The 25,267-nt window shown below is 36.8% G+C and overlaps 2 protein-coding genes across 2 annotated transcripts; both read right to left on the reverse strand.

The window, feature by feature from the left end:
* Positions 1-5,378: 5,378 nt before the first annotated feature.
* LOC128612014 (C-C motif chemokine 5-like) lies at positions 5,379-6,320 on the reverse strand. Its single transcript, XM_053631913.1, has 3 exons — positions 6,220-6,320; positions 5,681-5,801; positions 5,379-5,551 (listed from the first exon to the last, which is right to left on the reverse strand). The coding sequence occupies exons 1-3, from the start codon at positions 6,287-6,289 to the stop codon at positions 5,482-5,484; spliced, it is 261 nt and encodes an 86-aa protein (XP_053487888.1). The 5' UTR covers positions 6,290-6,320; the 3' UTR covers positions 5,379-5,481.
* Positions 6,321-11,049: 4,729 nt separating this feature from the next.
* On the reverse strand, positions 11,050-14,525 carry LOC128611876 (uncharacterized). Its single transcript, XM_053631707.1, has 7 exons — positions 14,100-14,525; positions 13,570-13,690; positions 13,298-13,440; positions 12,511-12,625; positions 12,265-12,389; positions 11,437-11,551; positions 11,050-11,315 (listed from the first exon to the last, which is right to left on the reverse strand). The coding sequence occupies exons 1-7, from the start codon at positions 14,167-14,169 to the stop codon at positions 11,090-11,092; spliced, it is 915 nt and encodes a 304-aa protein (XP_053487682.1). The 5' UTR covers positions 14,170-14,525; the 3' UTR covers positions 11,050-11,089.
* Positions 14,526-25,267: the final 10,742 nt, after the last annotated feature.

Here is a 25,267-nt window from a genome sequence, read left to right on the forward strand (position 1 = left end):
ATACAGATATTAAAGGTGCGAATTTATCCCAACTGAGCAAGCCACTGAGTGGCGACGGTGGCAAGGAAAAACTCCCTAAGATGTTTTAAGAGGAAGAAACCTTGAGAGGAACCCGACTCAGAAGGGAACCCATCCTCATCTGGGTAACAACAGATAGTGTGAAAAAGTTCATTATGGATTTATATGAAGTCTGTATGGCCTTAGGAGCAGCCGTAGTCCCAGCAGTCTGGAATTAGAGAAGATTTGAGCTCCATCCAGAGGCAGAAAGGATCTGGATCTCTAGTACTATCATCCTATTAACCCGCAGTCTTAAATTGCTCTTGTTCTTACACTCACCCTAGACCTTACTTTCTGTGGGAATGTAACAGTCATCATTATTGGTTAGATAGCTTGTTGTTTTGGAGTCTAATGCTAGAATATTGTTCTGTCTCATGTTTTTCCCCCTCCAAAAGCAGCTTTGTCACAGAAAAAAACAAATTTTTCTTTTAAAACTAAAATCTAACCCTAAAGGCTAACCCTATCATAGTGCACCATGCACACACCCACATATGGGCAATTTAAATTTTTTAAATTTTTTTATTTATATTTTTAAACAAATGTTTATTTTTATTATAACAGCTTGTTCTAGTAGTGTTTTATTCCTCCTATACCTAAGTGTTCCAGTTGGTTTCCTCAGGGGTCTTCGGTTTCCTCCTACCTCCAAAAACATGCTGATAAGGTGGATTTTATACTAACAGTTTAGTATAACAGCACACCGAGTGTTTTATTCCTTGCTTAATGTGTTTTAATTTTAGGAAATCATGTGATTTACTCAGTGGGCTTTATTTATTTATTTATTTATTTTATTCTCTGCATTGAGCATCGGTAACATTGAAATGAAGCTTCACAGTGAGAAACAAATATATACATAAAAAAAATTCTGAAACACATTGCATGAAATTTTGCATTGAGTTACATAAAGTTTGTTATTAGTTTGCATTTCTCTCTCATCGAAGCTACGGTATTACCAGGGGTTTTTGCGAACACAGATGCTAGACCTGCTAGCCAATGTGGCACTGAAACACACACACACACACACACACACATCAGCAGAGTCATGAAACAGATGATTCAGAAGTTGGTTTAGCATCAAATTTCACTTGTAATTACTGCATAATAAAACAGTAATACATGTGTGCTTTTAATGTCTAAAAGCAGATACTCACATGAAGCCTTGCTCTGTACAGTGTGAGTTAATTTTTTCCACCTTCTGGATAAGTTGAGTAGGAATTCTGCCTTCAAAAAACTTGAAACAGCATGGGACGGAGTTAAGGCTTTGCGCTGAATAAAAGAGACAGATTTTCAGATTACACTGCAATTAGTGCATAAAGGTAAATGAACACTATGGCTTTGTTTAAAAGCAAACATCATTAGAAACTGTCAGAATTAATAAACCCATCAGACATTTTATATTTTATAGAATGCACTCAAATGTGTTATTGTTTCATAAGTATGAGATGTGGTTTTACTTTTGATATATAGTACAAATATAATCATTGCTGATCTAATATATATATATATATATATATATATATATATATATATATATATATATATATATATATATATGCTGTGTAGCATTTTATGAAGTATAATTACTGTATAAGACACTTTGTAGTTGTAAAATTACTGACTTCCGCTCCTCTGTGAAATTTTGGTGAATGGTGAATTTTTCACTGCCCAAATATTATATCGACTTAGTGGTGGCCCTCTCCATTGATGAACAAGCACTTTGTGCAGAGTAATGACCGAAATGGGTGATAATGTACTAAGAATGTAGATATGTATATACATGAAAGTTGTAACTAATGTATAATAATAATAATAATAATAATAATAATAATAATAATTATTATTATTATTATTATTATTATTGTTATTATTATCATTATTATTATTATTATTATTAGTAGTAGTAGTAGTAGTAGTATATAAAATATTAGCTTATATATATATATATATATATATATATATATATATATATAAAACTAATGTTGTACAGCTACAGAAAAGTGTGTAATAATCTCACGCATAGCGTCTGAGTAGAGCGCCATGATCAGGACGAAGCCCAGGACCAAAATCACGCGGCTCATCTTCATGTTCTCAGCAGGTGTGTGAAGCTCAGGTCTCTTCTCTCTCGAAGATCAAATTTGCTTGAATCAGGTTTCACTGGCTCATTTTATACAACGTTTATTTAAATGCAGATTTTCTCACGTCACCTGTACATCTATACATCTCTACTCACATGTCCCCAACTAACCACATCCTCCACTCAGGCAGTGCAAACATGTCCTGAACATCTATAATCAAGATTTATCTAGAAGATAGTAGCTGATCCATGTCTCATTCTTTGAACAGTGAACACTCATAATGGCTACTATTGCATCCAAAAGATGATGAAACCAACATTTTACATGAGTTAAAGTTAAGTTTGATTCCCTCATTATCGCTGGTAACAGCAGAAATGTGTGTGTGTGTGTGTGTGTGTGTGTGTGTGTGTGTGTGTGTTATGGTAGCAATAGCAATGTGATATAAATTTGTATTGTTCTATTAATATTGTCTCCTTAGTCACCTGCCAATACTCACTTACCATTCAGCTCTGCTCTATCACATGACATGTGACACCAGCCTACTGCTCATTCTGCTTCACAAGACAGAGTAGCACACTCATAGGCAAGTGCCCTATTCAGCATACTTAATTCACAGCTATGCACAATTGCCTACTGTCACAGTGATTGACATGGTGGAGACGGTGGAGTATGCCCCTCCCACCCAGAGAACATGGCCAGTTTTGCTCCCTTGGCTCCCGGCCACGGATGGATGTGGCATCATCATCACTCAAACTTACAATCTCTCCTTAAAATTGATAAAGGAGTGTGTGTAATAAAGTGTTTGTGTCCTATATAATAATTTAAATATTACATATACAGCTAATGTTGTACAGCTACTGTATATAAAAAGCGTAGCCCAGGACCAAAAACATGTGACTCCACTTCATGTTCTCAGCAGGTGTGTAAAGCTCTGATCTCTTCTCTCTCTACGATCAAGTTTGCTTGAGTCAGATTTTACTGGCTCATCACAAACATCTACTTTTTTTTGCGTTTTTTAATAAATGTCGCTTTACACACCCCTCCTCAAATTAACACTTCCTCTACTCAAGCTATATAACTGCTTTAGTTCTATAATCAAGCTATGCCACTGTATATAAATTTATACTGTTTAAAATGGATTATTTTTCATCAACATTTGCTCGTTTTCAGACATCGTTTTCAGACATGTTCATGTATCTGTTAGATATCATTTCTTAATTTTAATGTTCATAAATCATGTAATTCACTCTGTGGTGTGTTTATGATGATAAAGTTTATGTAATGAGTGCAGTAAGTCCTGCCTCAGTGCAGTAAAACCATTACAGGCCTTTTAAAAAATTTTATCTATAAATAATAATCTATAATGACAAAGTGAAATCATGTTTTTAGACCTTTTTTTTTTGTAAATTTATTAAAAATCCAAAAGTCATCTAATTTAAATACTGTAAGTAATGGATTGGACATGATTCAGGAAAACACGTGTATATAAGGTCTGACAGTGCATGTCAGACCAAAAAGGCAGTCCAATTTCAAAATCAAAAGTTGTTCTTGTATTTATATACAGTACCAAATAACATGTTCTCACCACCGCTGATCAGAGGTAATACTAAAAATGTTTTTTCACCCCAAAATTGACTAGCCCTATCATTCCGCACCCCTGAATGATTTTTGCTGCATGTGCTGTGTAGCAAAAAAAAAATTAACCATGCCCACATCTCCACTGCACTTTTTGAGTAAGGATGATGTGTAATAAATAAGTTACCAAATTTTTATTCATATTCAGCATGGGTCAAGCCCAGGCCCGAGATATATGTGCCTTTACCAGCATATGTCTGTCCCCTTCCCAGATGTTATGGCACTTTAATATCCCATGCTCCTTACTCTTCCATCTTTTCAAACATACCTGGATTATTGTATTACTCATAACATGTTGCCTGGTCGTCATCTAGGAGTTATAATAGGAGATGATCCAATTTCAACTAAACTGATAACTCTTATATACTGTTTAAATATTCAGAATCTAGGTTTTAAAATGTATGTAAACCTCTGGGCTAACAATTTGTCCATATGCTAAATGAACTCAGGCACTGTATAATAAAACACATTCAAAGTCTAAGAGAATCTGCTTTTCTTAATAAAGATCTGTTCATATGCACTTTTCCGTATGAACCATGCCCTGATCAAACAAATTTCAGAGGACATGGTGGAGGGAGCATCATGGATTAGGGCTGCGTTTCCGCCTCTGGGCCTGGACAGCATTCAGTCATTAGGGACTGATGAATTCAAAATTGTATCAAGAACTAAAATGTGAGTGTGGTGCTCCATCACCTTAATAACTGTTGGGCAATGCAACAAGGTAATGAACCAAAACACACACCATTTTCTAAGACTACAATTAAGAGCTCTTTGTGTTATTAGTTTAGCCAGATTGGGTGTATTATTATGATTTGATCTTGAGTGAAGATCCAGTCACGTTTTATGAGTACTCAATGCAGAAATCCAGGTGATTCTGAAGGTCAGAAAATTTGACAAATGTATGCTCCACTTGGTTATTAATGGTGTTCAGTTGGCGTACCTGGTAGAGAGGCCAGTGAGATATGCTACACAGGAAATATTGTGTGGACATTCATTTTATTTTATGCTACAGTGACATATTAATGAATCAGGTGCTTCTGACTTTATTGCAGCTGTTTGAAACCAAGGTCCATTTGTAGAGTTTGATGTAGAAGAACTTGATTGGACAGAGATATTTTTGGCCAGAAGTCTGCTAGTCAGGCCTTTTTACCCAATATCATTGGCTACATTTATATGCAGCTTAATATTCCATTAATAATCCTATTCATATCTCAATCAGAACAGAAAACATCCATATCTACACCTTAGTAGGAATAAAGTAAACTATCTGATTGAATGTAGTGGGTTAGTGTCCTTTTAGAAAAGCAGTTAAATTAAAAAATAGCAGCCATGTAAACGTTTATGTGATATTAATTTCACTATTAGAATCTGTGTGCATTCTGTGCATGTGTGTTTGGGGTACAATGCATTTCACAAACCACAGTTAATCTTAGGCTAACTTGTTACTTCTGAGAGACATGAAACCAGCCAACCACATCTTTTTTTTTTAACTGCTGCTTACGCTGAGTCACAGGGCAGCATAACACACTGATGAAAGAAATATTTTCTCCTTCATTTACTAGTTTTATTTTCTCACAGAAATGTTTCTGTTTAAAAAAAAAATCATACAATTCACACAGTGGTCCACTATAACTTTATTTGAATCTGAATTACATTAAGCATCAGTAACATCTATAAGCATCAAAATTAAATGGTGTGTTGCATCTCAGTTGCAGCATTAAGGTGTAGCTTTTCCATTGGTTGCGACTTCATGAACACACAGGCTGGTGTGCTTAGGAGTAGTAACACTGAAACACACACATAAACACACACATGATGAATACAATCTCATCTACTCACATCTCATTTAGAAATGAATTTAATTTCACTTTTTTATATTAAATCACATAACAAAACAGTAATTGTCAGATACTCACATGAAGCCTTGCTTTGGACAACGTGAGCCAGTCTTTTTAACCTTCAGAATGTTTTGGGGAGGAATTTTGCCAGTGAAAAACTTGAAACAGCAGCCCTCTGGCACAACATCAACACTATAAGCTGAATGAGAGACAGATGGGGTGTTTTCATCAAATAAAAACTAATGATAAAATAAATGTGCATAAAATATCATACAATAATTATTTATCCTTCAGATCTTCAGGTAATGAAAACTTTTTGATGTAATCTTAATACTACTACTTCTAATAATTATTATTATAATTATTGTTATTATTATTCAATTGTTATTATGATTGATCTTTTTTAAAAACTTTGTATTGCCCATACTTAACTATTAATTTATAGTAATATAATTCCAATTCTTACAGAAAACCTACAGAAAACATGAGTTAAACATGTGTGTGTGTGTGTGTTTGTGTGTGTGTGTGTGTGTACTGTGTACTATACTGTATATTTATCTAAACTACATATACAACTAATGTTGTACAGCTACATAAAAAGTATATAATAAACTCACGAATAGCGTCTGAGTAGAGCGCCATGATCAGGACGAAGCCCAGGACCAAAAACACACGACTCATCTTCATGTTCTCAGCAGGTGTGTGTGTGTGTGTGTTTGTGTGTGTGTATGTGTGTGCGTGTGTGGGTGTGTACTCGTCTATCTCTAACATCAAATTTGCTTTGAGTTGGGAAATATTGGTTCATTTTAAACCAATCAAGTCCAAGTTCCTCCACCCCCTATACATCTACGCACATCTATTCAACTCATCACTTCCTCTAGTGGGGCTCTACAATTTATCTTATCTGATCCATGTCTTATCCTTTAAGTATTAAACACTAAAGTGTATTAATACATTAATACAGCCTACATTTGACGGGAAAGGTTTATATTTTCTGATGCCACTGCATATAAATGCATACTTTTTTAAAATTATGACTAATGTGGAGTCCGTCGTGGCCATGGAACAATGGACCAGCTCTTTACCTTGAAAAGGATCATGGTGGGTTCATGGGAGTTTGCCCAACCAGTCTACATTGTGCACTTGGCAAAGGCATGTGACCGTGTCCCTCACAGGATGCTGTGGAGGGTGCTTAGGGAGTATGGGGTACTGGACCTCTTATTACAGGCCATTAGGTTCCTGTACAACCAGAGCAAGAGTCTGGTCCATATTAACAACATTAGGTCAGACTTGTTCCCAATGAGCATTGGGCTCCACCAGGGTTACCTTTTGTCACCAATTCTGTTCATGACTTTCATGGACAGAATATCTAGGCACAGCCGGGGCAGAGTGGGTCTGGTTTGGTGACCTCAGGACCACATCTTTGTTATTTGCAGATGAGGTGGTCCTGTTGGTTTCTTTGAGCAGTGACCTCCAGTGTGCTCTGGGGCAGTTGAAGCAGCCGGGATGAGGGTCAGCACCTCCAAATCTGAGACCATGGTTCTCAGTCGGACAAGGGTGGGTTGTTCCCTTCAGGTTGGAAATGAGATACTGCCTCAAACAGAGGAGTTTAATCCTCTCGGGGTCTTGTTCACGATTGAGGGGAGAGCGGAGTGTGAGATTTATAAGAGATTACTGGTCCATATTACCATTACTTTCAGAATCTGTGTGTGAATTCTGTGCATGTGTGTTCGGGTTACAATGCATTTCACAAACCTCAGTTTATGTTAGGCTAATGGGCTACTTCTCAGGCAAGTGAAACCAGTGAACCACATCTTTTTTTTTTTTTTTTTAACTGTTGCTTACTCTGAATCACAGGGCAGTGTAACACACTGATGAAAGAAATATTTTCTCCTTCATTTACTACTTTTTTTTTCAGAGATTTTTTCACATCACAGTAATGCTTCTGTTAATAAATCATACAATTCACTCAGTGATGTGTTATAAATTTCTTTGACTCTGCATTGTATTAAGCATCAATAACATCCACAGCCATCATTATAAATGGTGTGTGTTGCATCTCAGCTGCAGTATTGACGTGTAGCTTATCCAGTGACTTCGACCTCACGAACACACAGGCTGGGGAACTTATGCGTAGTAACACTGAAACACACACATAAACACACACATTAATACTCTCTCATCACGTTTAGAAATACATTTAGTTTCACTTTTATTAATATTTAATCATGTGATAAAACAGTGATGTATGTTTAATTGTCAGATACGCACACGAAGCCTTGCTGTGGACAGAGTGAGTCTGTCTTTTTAACCTCCAGGATGATTTGGGGAGGAATTTTGCCAGTGATAAAGTTAAAACAGCAGTCCTTAGGCTGTGCAACAGCATCAGCTGAGCAAGAGTGAGACAAACTCTTTTAGTCAAACAGCGAGTCAATCATTCACAGTAAAATGATTCTGCATAAAAGTCATTCAAATATTATTCCTTCAGTTTTTTGTTACAGTAATGAAACAATTACTATCACTATTAATATTTCAACTATTGGTACAGAGCATGCAGTTACTCATTTTAAACCTACAAAATGACCTAAATGGGTGATAAAACACCCAATGAATGTACATATGTATATACCTGAAATGTGTATTATATATAATGCATACATTCATATATATACAGTATCTCACAAAAGTCAGTACACCCCTCAAAGTTTTGTAAACATTTGATTATATCTTTTCATGTAACAACACTGAAGAAATGACACTTTGCTACAATGTAAAGTAGTGAGTGTACAGCTTGTGTAACAGTGTAAATTTGCTGTCCCCTCAAAATAACTCAATACACAGCCATTAATGTCTAAACCACTGGCAACAAAAGTGAGTACACCCCTAAGTGAAAATGTCCAAATTGGGTCCAAAGTGTGAATATTTTGTGTGGCCACCATTATTTTCCAGCACTGCCTTAACCCTCTTGGGCATGGAGTTCAGCAGAGCTTCACAGGTTGCCACTGGAGTCCTCTTCCACTCCTCCATGACGACATCACGGAGCTGGTGGATGTTAGAGACCTTGTACACCTCCACCTTCCATTTGAGGATGCCCCACAGATGCTCAATAAGGGTTTAGGTCTGGAGCCATGCTTGGCCAGTCCATCACCTTCATCCTCAGCTTCTTTAGCAAGGCTGTGGTCGTCTTGGAGGTGGGTTTGGGGTCGTTATCATGCTGGAATACTGCCCTGCGGCCCAGTCTCCGAAGGGAGGGGATCATGCTCTGCTTCAGTATGTCACAGTACATGTTGGCATTCATGGTTCCCTCAATGAACTGTAGCTCCCCAGTGTCGGCAGCACTCATGCAGCCCCAGACCATGACACTCCCACCACCATGCTTGACTGTAGGCAAGACACACTTGTCTTTGTACTCCTCACCTGGTTGCCGCCACACACGCTTGACACCATCTGTACCAAATAAGTTTATCTTAGTCTCATCAGACCACAGGACATGGTTCCAGTAATCCACGTCCTTAGTCTGCTTGTCTTCAGCAAACTGTTTGCGGGCTTTCTCGTGCATCATCTTTAGAAGAGGCTTCCTTCTGGGACGACAGCCATGCAGACCAATTTGATGCAGTGTGCGGCATATGGTCTGAGCACTGACAGGCTGACCCCCCACCCCTTCAACCTCTGCAGCACTAATACGTCCATTTCCCAAAGACAACCTCTAGATATGATGCTGAGCATGTGCACTCAACTTCTTTGGTCGACCATGGCGAGGCCTGTTCTGAGTGGAACCTGTCCTGTTAAACCGCTGTATGGTCTTGGCCTCCGTGCTGCAGCTCAGTGTCAGGGTCTTGGCAATCTTCTTATAGCCTAGGCCATCTTTATGTAGAGCAACAATTCTTTTTATCAGATCCTCAGAGAGTTCTTTGCCATGAGGTGCCATATTGAAATTCCAGTGACCAGTATGAGGGCGTGTGAGAGTGATGACACCAAATTTAACACACCTGCTCCCCATTCACACCTGAGACCTCGTAACACTAACAAGTCACATGACACCGGGGAGGGAAAATGGCTAATTGGGCCCAATTTGGACATTTTCACTTAGGGGTGTACTCACTTTTGTTGCCAGCGGTTTAGACATTAATGGCTGTGTGTTGAGTTATTTTGAGGGGACAGCAATAGAACCAGATTCAGATTCAGAACCAGATTCATGGCACAAACAGTGCTTGTCGTACCACAAAAGTAACTGGAATTAAAAAAAACACTATTGTCCATTCCAAAAGAGATTAAAAGAAAAGTTTTTCTTTTGTGAGTGAGGAAAAGAAGGGTTCAGTTCTGACTTTACTACCAGAGAGCTATAGTGAGTGTCAGGTTGCTGACATCCTTAAAATTTGAAAGACAGAGGTTCATAGACAGATATAAAAAAGAAAAAATACAAAAAACTATAAGAACCTGATGATACGAAATGTTGGGTTTGTGATTTCTTCAACTAAAAACAAAAATCATGGACCCCCTGGTTATGCTTCAGAAATACTGCTTTAGAGGATTCTTTGTAGAGCTAAGTGTTCTTAAAATTGCCCCCTCCTAAAAGTATTCAATTTTGGGATTCATTTTTAATGGTGAAGCCCTCTGGGTTCTATAAAGAACCTTTATGATTCATACAAAGAACCCTCTGAAGTTCTAGATTTCCCCTTTTTATTGTCAGAGGGTATAGTGTGTTTTCTGTAGGTCCTTAAAATGTCAATTTGTCTAAAATCACAGTGACTAAAGTAAAGACCTTAATAAGTATTCAGTTGTCTTTCATTTGAATGTATGTGTTCTTAAATTTTAGGATTTCTGTTCCCTCTGATGTTGTGCTAGTAAGTTAGTATACATATAGACATATATGTCAAACATATGTCAGTGTGGTGAAATCCTACAAAAAGTCTACCAAAATTGGTTGAATGATAGCAAATGATCTGATTTCAAACCTGTGCTTGTCAATAAATCACTGCTCACTGTCTTATATATATATATATATATATATATATATATATATATATATATATATATAGTTTTGTAGTCAATTTTTATCCTGCTGCAGAATACACAAAGAAAACTTTTCATTTCCAGGAAAGTGTTTTAAAATTTTTATGATGTCATTGTTTCAATTGTTTCAGCATAACATGCTTGGAGGAAATCTGCCCTATTTAACATACATGCACTCACCGTTGCTCATGATTAGCTACTGTCGCTGTGATTGACAGGGTGGAGAGAGTATGCCCCTCACATTCAGACAGCATGGCCAGTTAACTCCCTTTTCTCCTGACAATAGATGCATGTGGCATTGTCTGGATTCAAACTCATGATTTTCCCTTAAAAGTATTTTGATGACAGAAAGATTTACTCCTATATTCTCTAGTTTTTTTTGTTGTTTTTTTTTTTATCAGAGATTCTGTTTCTTCAGGTAGTTCACTCAGTGGTGCAGTTATAACTTTATTTGAATCTGCATTATGTTAAGCATCAGTAATAGCAATAAGCCTCGTCATATGGTTGATCAAAGTTATGCAGTGAATAAGTGGTTGAAGCTTGATTTTTATTAGGTGTGTGTGTGTCTGTGGTGTGTGTATGTGTGTGTGGTGTGTGTGTGTGTGTGTGTGTGAGTGTGTGTTGTTTCTCAGTTGCAGTAGTCTCTTTATTGTCGTCGACTTCAGGAACACACAGATTGAGGTGCTTAGAGGTAGTAACACTGAAACACACACATAAACACACACATCAATACAATCTCATCTACTCTCATCTCAGTTATATATAGATTTAATTTCACTTTTGAAATATTAAATCACATAATAAAATAGTCAGAAACTCACATGAAGCCTTGCATTGAACAGTGTGAGCCTGTCCTTTTAACCTCCATAATGTTCTCGGGAGGAATTTTGCCAGTGACAAAGGTGAAACAGCAGTGCTCAGGGTTTGCGGCAAGAGCTAAAGACGAGCAAGAGACAGAAGAGGTGTTTTGGTAAAATAGAAATGTGGATAAATTAAAAAATTTTCCGTCAGTTCTTAAGTTTATGGATCATTTCATGATGATAATGTACAATAATATTGTTATTACACAATAATAATAATAATAATAATAATAATAATAATAATAATAATAATAATAATAAATTATTATTGTTATTATTATTAAACTTATTATTATTATTAAAGTTCTTCATACTTTTTATTATTCATATAATAATATCATTCTAATTCTAACTCTAATTATAATTTTAATTCTATCATTAAAAAACTCAGACGAACCCAGATGTGAAATTTGCGTATGTGGTTTTTAGACACTTCACCTGTCATGTTTGACACATTTAAAGCACGTGATGGACGCATTTTTATTTTCACATGTGATTCTTACATTAAATGTGTTAATACCTCAAATGTACAGTATATAGTTCTATTTTTCACATGTAGGAGATTTTTAATCATTGTTGCTTTACAATATATACACCTAGTAGCCATTTTTCAAGTCCAACTTTTATATGTCACTTACTGGTGTAAAATTACTGAGTATTGTACATAAGCTGTTCCTCTGCACCCCTCTACCTTCTCTAACAAGGGACAGTAAACCAAGTTATATTTAATTATACTACATACACAACTAATGTTGTACAGCTACACAAAAAAGTGTATAATAAACTCACATGTAGCGTCTGCGTGTGCATGTGTGTTTGTGTGTGTGCGTGTGTGTTGTTTCTCAGTTGTAGTAATCTCTTTATTGTCGTCGACTTCAAGAACACACAGACTGGTGTGCTTAGGAGTAGTAAAACTGAAACACACACATAAACACACACATCAGTACAATCTCATCTACTTTCATCTCATTTATATATAGATTTAATTTCCCTTCTTAATTATTAAATCACATAATAAAATAGTCAGAAACTCACATGAAGCCTTGCTGTGAACAGTGTGAGCCTGTCTTTTTAACCTTCGGAATGTTTTCGGGAGGAATTTTGACAGGGAAAAAGATGAAACAGCAGTCCTCAGAGTTTGGGACAAGAGCTAAAGACGAGCAAAAGACAGAAAAGGTGTTTTGGTAAAACAGAAATGTGGATAAATTAATTAAATAAATGTTTCCGTCAGTTCTTAAGTTTATGGATCATTTCATGATGTTAATGTACAATAATATTGTTATTACACAATAATAATAATAATAATAATAATAATAATAATAATAATAATAATAAATAAGTCCTTAATGCTTTTTTATTATTCATTTACAATAATATCATTCTAAGTCTAATTATAATTTTAATTCTATCGTTAAAAATCTCAGACGAACCCAGATGTGAAATTTGCGTATGTGGTTTTTAGACACTTCACCCGTCATGTTTGACACATTTAAAGCACATGATGGACACATTTTTATTTTCACATGTGATTCTTACACTAAATGTGTTAATACGTCAAATGTACAGTATATAGTTTTATTTTTCACATGTAGGACTTTTGTACTCATCGTTGCTTTACAATAGATACACCTAGTAGCCATTTTTCAAGTCCAACTTTTACATGTCACTTACTGGTGTAAAATTACTGAGTATTGTACATAAGCTGTTCCTCTGCACCCCTCTACCTTCTCTAAGAATGGACAGTAAACCAAGTTATATTTAATTATACTACATACACAACTAATGTTGTCCAGCTACACAAAAAAGTGTATAATAAACTCACGTGTAGAGTCTGCGTGTGCATGTGTGTTTGTGTGTGTGCGTGTGTGTTGTTTCTCAGTTGTAGTAGTCTCTTTATTGTAGTCGACTTTTCCATTGGTTGCGACTTCATGAACACACAGGCTGGTGTGCTTAGGAGTAGTAACACTGAAATACACACATAAACACACACATGATGAATACAATTTCATCTACTCACATCTCATTTAGAAATGAATTTAATTTCACTTTTTTATATTAAATCACATAACAAAACAGTAATTGTCAGATACTCACATGAAGCCTTGCTTTGGACAATGTGAGCCAGTCTTTTTAACCTTCAGAATGTATTGGGGAGGAATTTTGCCAGTGAAAAACTTGAAACAGCAGCCCTCCGGCAGAACATCATCACCATAAGCTGAATGAGAGACAGATGGGGTGTTTTCATCAAATAAAAACTAATGATAAAATAAATGTGCATAAAATATCATACAATAATTATTTATCCTTCAGATCTTCAGGTAATGAAAACTTTTTGATGTAATCTTAATACTACTACTTCTAATAATAATTATTATAATTATTGTTATTATTATTCAATTGTTATTATGATTGATCTTTTTTTAAAAACTTTGTATTGCCCATATTTAACTATTAATTTATAGTAATATAATTCCAATTCTTACAGAAAACCTACAGAAAACATGTATGTGTGTGTGTGTGTGTGTGTGTGTGTGTGTGTACTGTGTTCTATATACTGTATATTTATCTAAACTACATATACAATTATGTTGTACAGCTACATAAAAAGTATATAATAAACTCACGAATAGCGTCTGAGTAGAGCGCCATGATCAGGACGAAGCCCAGGACCAAAAACACATGACTCATCTTCATGTTCTCAGCAGGTGTGTGTGTGTGTTTGTGTGTGTGTGCGTGCGTGTGTGTGTGTGTGTGCGTGTGTGTGTGTGTGTGTGTGTGTGTGCTCCTCTATCTCTAACATCAAATTTGCTTTGAGTTGGGAAATATTGGTTCATTTTAAACCAATCAAGTCCAAGTTCCTCCACCCCCTATACATCTACGCACATCTACTCAACTCATCACTTCCTCTAGTGGGGCTCAACAGTTTATCTTATCTGATCCATGTCTTATCCTTTAAGTATTAAACACTTTAATACATTAATACAGCCTACATTTGACGGCAACGGTTTATATTTTCTGATGCCACTGCATATAAATGCATACTTTTTTAAAATTATGACTAATGTGGAGTCCGTCGTGGCCATGGAACAATGGACCAGCTCTTTACCTTGAAAAGGATCATGGTGGGTTCATGGGAGTTTGCCCAACCAGTCTACATTGTGCACTTGGCAAAGGCATGTGACCGTGTCCCTCACAGGATGCTGTGGAGGGTGCTTAGGGAGTATGGGGTACTGGACCTCTTATTACAGGCCATTAGGTTCCTGTACAACCAGAGCAAGAGTCTGGTCCATATTAACAACATTAGGTCAGACTTGTTCCCAATGAGCATTGGGCTCCACCAGGGCTACCTTTTGTCACCAATTCTGTTCATGACTTTCATGGACAGAATATCTAGGCACAGCCGGGGCAGAGTGGGTCTGGTTTGGTGACCTCAGGACCACATCTTTGTTATTTGCAGATGAGGTGGTCCTGTTGGTTTCTTTGAGCAGTGACCTCCAGTGTGCTCTGGGGCAGTTGAAGCAGCCGGGATGAGGGTCAGCACCTCCAAATTTGAGACCATGGTTCTCAGTCGGACAAGGGTGGGTTGTTCCCTTCAGGTTGGAAATGAGATACTGCCTCAAACAGAGGAGTTTAATCCTCTCGGGGTCTTGTTCACGAATGAGGGGAGAGCGGAGTGTGAGATTGATAAGAGATTACTGGTCCATATTACCATTACTTTCAGAATCTGTGTGTGAATTCTGTGCATGTGTGTTCGGGTTACAATGCATTTCACAAACCTCAGTTTATGTTAGGCTAATGGGCTACTTCTCAGGCAAGTGAAACCAGTGAACCACATCTTTTTTTTTTTTTTTTTTAACTGTTGCTTACTCTGAATCACAGGGCAGTGTAACACACTGATGAAAGAAATATTTTCTCCTTCATTTACTACTCTTTTTTTCAGAGATTTTTTCACATCACAGTAATGCTTCTGTTAATAAATCATACAATTCACTCAGTGATGTGTTATAAATTTCTTTGACTCTGCATTGTATTAAGCATCAATAACATCCACAGCCATCATTATAAATGGTGTGTGTTGCATCTCAGCTGCAGTATTGACGTGTAGCTTATCCAGTGACTTCGACCTCACAAACACACAGGCTGGGGAACTTATGCGTAGTAACACTGAAACACACACATAAACACACACATTAATACTCTCTCATCACATTTAGAAATACATTTAGTTTCACTTTTATTAATATTTAATCATGTGATAAAACAGTAATGTATGTTTAATTGTCAGATACGCACACGAAGCCTTGCTGTGGACAGAGTGAGTCTGTCTTTTTAACCTCCAGGATGATTTGGGGAGGAATTTTGCCAGTGATAAAGTTAAAACAGCAGTCCTTAGGCTGTGCAACAGCATCAGCTGAGCAAGAGTGAGACAAACTCTTTTAGTCAAACAGCGAGTCAATCATTCACAGTAAAATGATTCTGCATAAAAGTCATTCAAATATTATTCCTTCAGTTTTTTGTTACAGTAATGAAACAATTACTATCACTATTAATATTTCAACTATTGGTACAGAGCATGCAATTACTCATTTTAAACCTACAAAATGACCTAAATGGGTGATAAAACACCCAATGAATGTACATATGTATATACCTGAAATGTGTATTATATATAATGCATACATTCATATATATACAGTATCTCACAAAAGTCAGTACACCCCTCAAAGTTTTGTAAACATTTGATTATATCTTTTCATGTAACAACACTGAAGAAATGACACTTTGCTACAATGTAAAGTAGTGAGTGTACAGCTTGTGTAACAGTGTAAATTTGCTGTCCCCTCAAAATAACTCAATACACAGCCATTAATGTCTAAACCACTGGCAACAAAAGTGAGTACACCCCTAAGTGAAAATGTCCAAATTGGGTCCAAAGTGTGAATATTTTGTGTGGCCACCATTATTTTCCAGCACTGCCTTAACCCTCTTGGGCATGGAGTTCAGCAGAGCTTCACAGGTTGCCACTGGAGTCCTCTTCCACTCCTCCATGACGACATCACGGAGCTGGTGGATGTTAGAGACCTTGTACACCTCCACCTTCCATTTGAGGATGCCCCACAGATGCTCAATAAGGGTTTAGGTCTGGAGCCATGCTTGGCCAGTCCATCACCTTCACCCTCAGCTTCTTTAGCAAGGCTGTGGTCGTCTTGGAGGTGGGTTTGGGGTCGTTATCATGCTGGAATACTGTCCTGCGGCCCAGTCTCCGAAGGGAGGGGATCATGCTCTGCTTCAGTATGTCACAGTACATGTTGGCATTCATGGTTCCCTCAATGAACTGTAGCTCCCCAGTGTCGGCAGCACTCATGCAGCCCCAGACCATGACACTCCCACCACCATGCTTGACTGTAGGCAAGACACACTTGTCTTTGTACTCCTCACCTGGTTGCCGCCACACACGCTTGACACCATCTGTACCAAATAAGTTTATCTTAGTCTCATCAGACCACAGGACATGGTTCCAGTAATCCATGTCCTTAGTCTGCTTGTCTTCAGCAAACTGTTTGCAGGCTTTCTCGTGCATCATCTTTAGAAGAGGCTTCCTTCTGGGACGACAGCCATGCAGACCAATTTGATGCAGTGTGCGGCATATGGTCTGAGCACTGACAGGCTGACCCCCTACCCTTTCAACCTCTGCAGCAATGCTGGCAGCACTAATACATCTATTTCCCAAAGGCAAGCTCTGGATATGATGCTGAGCATGTGCACTCAACTTCTTTGGTCGACCATGGCGAGGCCTGTTCTGAGTGGAACCTGTCCTGTTAAACCGCTGTATGGTCTTGGCCTCCGTGCTGCAGCTCAGTGTCAGGGTCTTGGCAATCTTCTTATAGCCTAGGCCATCTTCATGTAGAGCAACAATTCTTTTTTTCAGATCCTCAGAGAGTTCTTTGCCATGAGGTGCCATATTGAAATTCCAGTGACCAGTATGAGGGAGTGTGAGAGTGATGACACCAAATTTAACACACCTGCTCCCCATTCACACCTGAGGCCTTGTAACACTAACAAGTCACATGACACCAGGGAGGGAAAATGGCTAATTGGGCCCAATTTGGACATTTTCACTTAGGGGTGTACTCACTTTTGTTGCCAGCGGTTTAGACATTAATGGCTGTGTGTTGAGTTATTTTGAGGGGACAGCAATAGAACCAGATTCAGATTCAGAACCAGATTCATGGCACAAACAGTGCTTGTCGTACCACAAAAGTAACTGGAATTTAAAAAAACATTATTGTCCATTCCAAAATAGATTAAAAGAAAAGTTTTGAGTGAGGAAAAGAAGGGTTCAGTTCTGACTTTACTGCCAGAGAGCTATAGTGAGTGTCAGGTTGCTGACATCCTTAAAATCTGAAAGACAGAGGTTCATAGACAGATATAAAATAAATACAAAAAACTATAAGAACCTGATGATAAGAAATGGTGGGTTTGTGATTTCTTTAACTAAAAACAAAAATCATGGACCCCCTGGTTATGCTTCACAGACACCATTTTGAGAAATACTGCTTTAGAGGATTCTTTGTAGAGCTAAGTGTTCTTAAAATTGCCCCCTCCTAAAAGCATTCATTTTTAATGGTGAAGCACTCTGGGTTCTATACAGAACCTTTATGATTCATACAAAGAACCCTCTGCAGTTCTAGATTTCCCCTTTTTATTGTCAGAGTGTATAGTGTGTTTTCTGTAGGTCCTTAAAATGTCAATTTGTCTAAAATCACAGTGACTAAAGTAAAGACCTTAATAAGTATTCAATCGTCTTTCATTTGAATGTATGTGTTCTTAAATTTTAGGATTTCTGTTCCCTCTGATGTTGTGCTAGTAAGTTAGTATACATATAGACATATATGTCAAACATATGTCAGTGTGGTGAAATCCTACAAAAAGTCTACTAAAAATGGTTGAATGATAGCAAATGATCTGATTTCAAACCTGTGCTTGTCAATAAATCACTGCTCACTGTCTTATATATATATATATAGTTTTGTAGTCAATTTTTATCCTGCTGCAGAATACACAAAGAAAACTTTTCATTTCCAGAAAAGTGTTTTAAAATTTTTATGATGTCATTGTTTCAATTGTTTCAGCGTAACATACTTGGAGGAAATCTGCCCTATTTAACATACATGCACTCACCGTTGCTCATGATTAGCTACTGTCGCTGTGATTGGCAGGTTGGAGAGAGTATGCCCCTCACATTCAGACAGCATGGCCAGTTTAACTCCCTTTTCTCCTGACAATAGATGCATGTGGCATTGTCTGGATTCAAACTCATGATTTCCCCTTAAAAGTATTTTGATGACAGAAAGATTTACTCCTATATTCTCTAGTTTTTTTTTGTTGTTTTTTTTTTATCAGAGATTCTGTTTCTTCAGGTAGTTCACTCAGTGGTGCAGTTATAACTTTATTTGAATCTGCATTATGTTAAGCATCAGTAATAGCAGTAAGCCTCGTCATATGGTTGATCAAAGTTATGCAGTGAATAAGTGGTTAAAGCTTGATTTTTATTAGGTGTGTGTGTGTCTGTGGTGTGTGTGGTGTGTGTTTGTGTGTGTGTGTGAGTGTGTGTTGTTTCTCAGTTGCAGTAGTCTCTTTATTGTCGTCGACTTCAGGAACACACAGATTGACGTGCTTAGAAGTAGTAACACTGAAACACACACATAAACACACACATCAGTACAATCTCATCTACTCTCATCTCAGTTATATATAGACTTAATTTCACCTTTGAAATATTAAATCACATAATAAAATAGTCAGAAACTCACATGAAGCCTTGCAGTGAACAGTGTGAACCTGTTCTTTTAACCTCCAGAATGTTCTCGGGAGGAATTTTGCCAGTGAAAAAGTTGAAACAGCAGTCCTCAGAGTTTTGGGCAAGAGCTAAAGACGAGCAAGAGACAGAAGAGGTGTTTTGGTAAAAAAAGAAATGTGGATAAATTAAAATTTTTCCGTCAGTTCTTAAGTTTATGGATTATTTCATGATGTTAATGTACAATAATATTGTTATTACACAATAATAATAATAATAATAATAATAATAATAATAATAATGTGCTGTTGTTGTTGTTGTTGTTGTTATAATAATAATAACGCATTATTATTATTATTATTATTTATTCATAATAATTGATAATAATTAATAAGTTCTTAATGCTTTTATATTATTCATTTACAATAATATAATTCTAATTCTAACCCTAATTATAATTTTAATTCTATCATTAAAAAACTTAAAATTAAAAAACTGTGTTCTTACACTAAATGTGTTAATACGTCAAATGTACAGTATATAGTTCTATTTTTCACATGTAGGACATTTGTACTCATCGTTGCTTTACAATATATACACCTAGTAGCCATTTTTCAAGTCCAACTTTTACATGTCACTTACTGGTGTAAAATTACTGAGTATTGTACATAAGCTGTTCCTCTGCACCCCTCTACCTTCTCTAACAATGGACCGTAAACCAAGTTATATTTAATTATACTACATACACAACTAATGTTGTACAGCTACACAAAAAGTGTATAATAAACTCACGTGTAGCGTCTGCGTGTGTGTGTGCATGTGTGTTTGTGTGTGTGCGTGTGTGTTGTTTCTTAGTTGTAGTAGTCTCTTTATTGCTGTTGACTTCAAGAACACACAGACTGATGTACTTAGGAGTAGTAACACTGAAACACACACATAAACACACACATCAGTACAATCTCATCTACTCTCATCTCATTTATATATAGATTTAATTTCCCTTCTTAATTATTAAATCACATAATATAATAGTCAGAAACTCACATGAAGCCTTGCAGTGAACAGTGTGAGCCTGTCCTTTTAACCTCCAGAATGTTCTTGGGAGGAATTTTGCCAGTGAAAAAGTTGAAACAGCAGTCCTCAGGGTTTGAGGCAAGAGCTAAAGATGAGCAAGAGACAGAAGAGGTGTTTTGGTAAAATTGAAATGTGGATAAATTAAACATTTTTCCATCAGTTCTTAAGTTTATGGATCATTTCATGATGTTAATGTACAATAATATTGTTATTACACAATAATAATAATAATAATAATAATAATAATAATAATAATAAAGTACTGTTGTTAGTATTATTATTATTATTATTATTATTATTATTATTTCATAATAGTTGATAATGATTAATAAGTTCTTAATGCTTTTATATTATTCATTTAAAATAATATAATTCTAATTCTAACCCTAATTATAATTTTAATTCTATCATTAAAAAACTTAAAATTAAAAAACTGTGTTCTTATATTTAATTATACTACATACACAACTAATGTTGTACAGCTACACAAAAAAGTGTATGATAAACTCACATGTAGCGTCTGAGTAGAGCGCCATAATCAGGACGAAGCCCAGAACCAAAAACACACAACTCATCTTCACGTTCTCAACAGGTATGTGAAACTCTGCACTCTTCCATCTGTAAGATCAAATTTCTTGGGGTCTGGTTTAATCGCCTCATTTTATTTACCTAAAGTGAGATCCCCATCCCTGGACTCCTCAACTCACCGCATCCTCCACCTAGATGGTACAAACATCTGCTGAAAAACTATAATCAAGATTTATCTAAGAGATAGTAACTGGTCCACTATCACAATTTAAACATCACAAAAATTTATTTTTTAAAACACATTAAAACACTGCCATACAGAGTACAGTACAAAAGTTTGCATACTTGATGAAATGATGAAACAAACATTTAACTTCAGGCAAATTTTATTAGCTCATTTTGTACAAAAATTTGTTCAAAGTCAGATTTTCCCCACCCGCTTATCTCACTTCCTTCAAGCACAGTATATAAGCTGAAGCTCTATAATCAAGATCAATCTAAAAGATAATTATAAGTAACTAATCCATCTCTCATCCTTTAAACTATAAATACTGCTATATGGCTTACAATTGAGTGCAAAAGTTGATGAAATAAACATTTAACACAAGTTAGCTTTTACTGAGGTTCCCTAAGTAAATATTCAAGGCAGGGGGGCTTTCAACACTCTAAAAACTTAAACTATGATATTCTAAAAAAAAACCATTTGCGAAACATTTTCACACTTAAAAATACTGAGTACATTTTAAAGCTGTGAAAACATTTAAATATATCTTATGAATTGAGTAAGTAAAAAGTAGATCTGAATTTAATAAAAATAAAAAAAATGAGTAGATATATTTGAAAACCTGCATAGATATAACAGAAAATGAGACTATTATTTAACAAAACAAATATGCTACATTTAGTAAATGTTTTAACTGAATTTAATTCATACAGGACGTTTAATTATAAAAATGAATGTTACATTTACTTCGTCCTTTTTTTTTTTTAACTGTATTTATCTTTTATTCCAGTAGTACTTTACTTGAGGTCAGTATATCTAATGAAACCAAATGATAAACATAAAGCAACTGTATACTGCACGCATTAACATTTTAGTGAAACATTTATATGTCAAATGTCACCAGAATAACATGAGATTAAGTTTAAATTCAAACTGGATTACTTTGCAAATGAAATTTGTAACAATGTCCACACTACAAAAACAGTGAGCTGAACTGAACAAACTTGTATGACTTTTATATTCAGTGGGACACATGATGGGCTGAGACTGTTGTGTATGAAAAATCCAGGACATCAGCAGTTTCTAAAATACTCAAACCAGCCCATCAGGTATCAAGAAACATGCCACAGTTAAAGTCACACTTTTTCCCCATTCTGATGATCGATGTGAACATTAACTGAAGCTCTTGACCTGTATCTGTATGATTTATTGCATTATGCTGCTGCCACATGATTGAGTGATTGGATAACTGCATGAATGTGCAGGTTTACAGGTGTTCCTAATAAAGTGGACAGTGAGTGTATTCATCAACATTAACTTACAATTATGAAAGTGGACTTCTCTTTTTGTTCACGTCTTCCCTCAGGTATACTACATATTGTCAGCAGGCCAGTGTCTGTCATGCTAATATCTGGTAGGGCTCATAAATATTAATCACGTTGTATGAGTTCGCCAAACTGATTTGCTGAAATCAAAACGCAGACGATGAGCTCTAACCAATGGGATTGCCGCTTGCGCATTAGTTCCGTTCACTGCTGAAGGAAACAGCTGGTAGAGGCTTCTGCTTGGTCTTAAAGCCTTTGTTTTACACGAACGGCTACATTGCGATTAATCAAAACAAACTTATTAAAATTGGATTACTATTTCCCTAAATGTGAGCGGGACATGCCTCCCCCCAGTTATAAAGGTCGCTACACCCCTGGCCATACACCAGTGCAGCCTTGCGCAAGCGTCGTTAAACTTTTGAGAAAGGCATTAACAGAGTTTTGTGGCTCATTTCCACTTGAAATGACCTTAGTATCTTAAAGATTAAAAATAATTAAGTTATAAAGTCATAAATGTTAAGTCGGTGGTGTTGAAGTTGCCAATTTAAATCATTAAAACAGTGCTGAAATTTACCTCAGACTTACCTGCAGCTTTAGCTCACATTGATCAATTACAAAATTATGAAGCAGGAACATTATAAAAGTTTAAAAATATAAAACATTACAATCCTAAAATGATATTTAACATTAAACATGGGAACCACTATATTAAAGCGACGAACAACACGTACTTTTTTGCTTACCTTTACCTGTGAAGTGGCAGTTGGACGGACGTCTCTTTTCTATCTGAGATATGACAGCATGGCTGCGACAGTATTCAGAAAATTACACTCTATAGTTGTGTATGTACAAAGACACAGTCAATAGTTCATTAACTTTTGTTAGTTGGCTACTTACCAGGATTTGCATGGAGTCTTCCAGTTGGTTCTCGCCACATGTTTCCTTGCTTGTTGCCACATGTTGCAGAGAGAGAAAAGCAGATTTCCCTCTCTTTGTGCGTGATTGTTAATTGTGTCAACAAACGGATCAGTATAATTACTCCATTCTCAAATATTTTGATTGAAAATTACCAAAAATATCTTAAAATATATAATTGGTTCAAGAAATAAACTTAGATAATAGATGTAAATTTTAGGCAAAATTAACTGCTGGATTTTTATGCATTTATTTTGGTATGTCCAACTCAAAGAATCACAGATTTTATTAAGGTAGTATAGCTTTTTATTATTGTGATATTTACCAAGCCACTGAATTATTTTTTTTAGAGTGAACCAAGTTGCAGCACAGAAGATAATACCACTACTATTCTGATGAGAGAAGTTATTCTTTCCTGTTCTCCCTTAGTTTCTGCTCAGATCTTGGCATAGCTGGTGGACATCTTACAAAGTATGGAAACTCATCACCTGAAACTAAATCCCAGCAAGATTGACCTGCTGTGTATTCTTGCAGTTGCATTTCCATTTTGAGATCTTGTCATTTTCCTGATGAACGATCAGGTCCCTTCATCAGACGATGAACACAACCTGCACAACTAACTATCCTTCTTGGTCCACACCAGGAGGATCTGGGCATTATCTAAATGCAGTTCAATCAGGTGCTTGTTCAGTCCCTTGTCATCTCAAGATTGGACTACTGTAATTTACTCCTGGCAGGTTGTCTTTCTCATCCCAGCAAAACCCTGCAACTGATCCAGAAATGTTCCTCTGGACCGTACCCCTCCCAGTTCACCAGTTGACATATGGTGTATACTGGTTCAAGAGTGAGACATGGAATGTGGGTGCAGTATGACAGGAGGCAGGTAATTGTGATCGATATGAAACCTCATTAATTTGTCTTGGAGTCTTTAAAGAACCAACGCATCATGAACTGTTTTGATGGTGTTCTCAGTTTGAGATTGAGGGTCATGTGACAATCTGTCCAAGTTGAAATGAAATGGTGGGTGTGGGCAACATCTCTGATTGGTTTTGATCTTTTGTCTTCTTGTTGTTCTTTGTAGTCTAACATGAGAAATTTCTCAGGACTTAATAAGGGCAACAGGTTAATAATAATGCGCTCATTGTAACTTGTTATAATTTCTATATCGTAATTCATAGGGAGTTGTATTGCAAATGCTCCACATAATCTAAGACAAATAATATACACAGCCAATCAATTTTACTGCAGCGAGAATGCTAAAAGGACCACAGACACAGATAAAAGCAGGGGCTGGTGGTTATGGAGCTTTTCATTTTCTTAGCTGAAAGGAGAAAGGCAGATGGGAGTGCATAGGGGGTATGGGACGCTGTCCTAAGGTGCAGAGGGCAGGGATGTGTCAATGTGGAATGTGGTGGCATTCGCCATGGGCCAGGAGTTGTGGCATGGGGCAGTAGCAAGGAGTGGCAGCAGGAGGACAAGGACTCTTCCGAGTGTAGGGAGGGTGAAGGGTCTCAGCTGTGGTGTACAGCTGAGGGAGAGTGTCGCCATCATTGCTATCTGCAAAGTAAAGAAGTATCAGGGTGTATCAGCACATTGACAGAGGCTGCTCACCTTCCTGTGGACATGGCACCCCATGGCTTTTCGTTACACAGCGGCATATCACTGTCTGCAGTAGTCAGTTTTCTACTCATGTATCGGACCAGGTATCGTTCCCCATCAAAGTTCTGGGAGAGGCCCCAGGAGATGCGGTAGCCCAGGTACTGTGCCTTGGTCATCCCCAGATGACACTTTTGTTGCTGTTAGTCTGGTCCTTCGGAGTTTGTTCAGGACCTCCCTCAGATGGTATAGGTGGTCCAACCATGTGCGTGAGTGGATAACATCATCTAGGTAAATTGGTGGTGTGATCGTACGATGACATCCATGAGTCAC

The sequence above is a fragment of the Ictalurus furcatus genome, chromosome 8, assembly GCF_023375685.1.
Source record: "Ictalurus furcatus strain D&B chromosome 8, Billie_1.0, whole genome shotgun sequence".
NCBI classification, from domain to species: domain Eukaryota; kingdom Metazoa; phylum Chordata; class Actinopteri; order Siluriformes; family Ictaluridae; genus Ictalurus; species Ictalurus furcatus.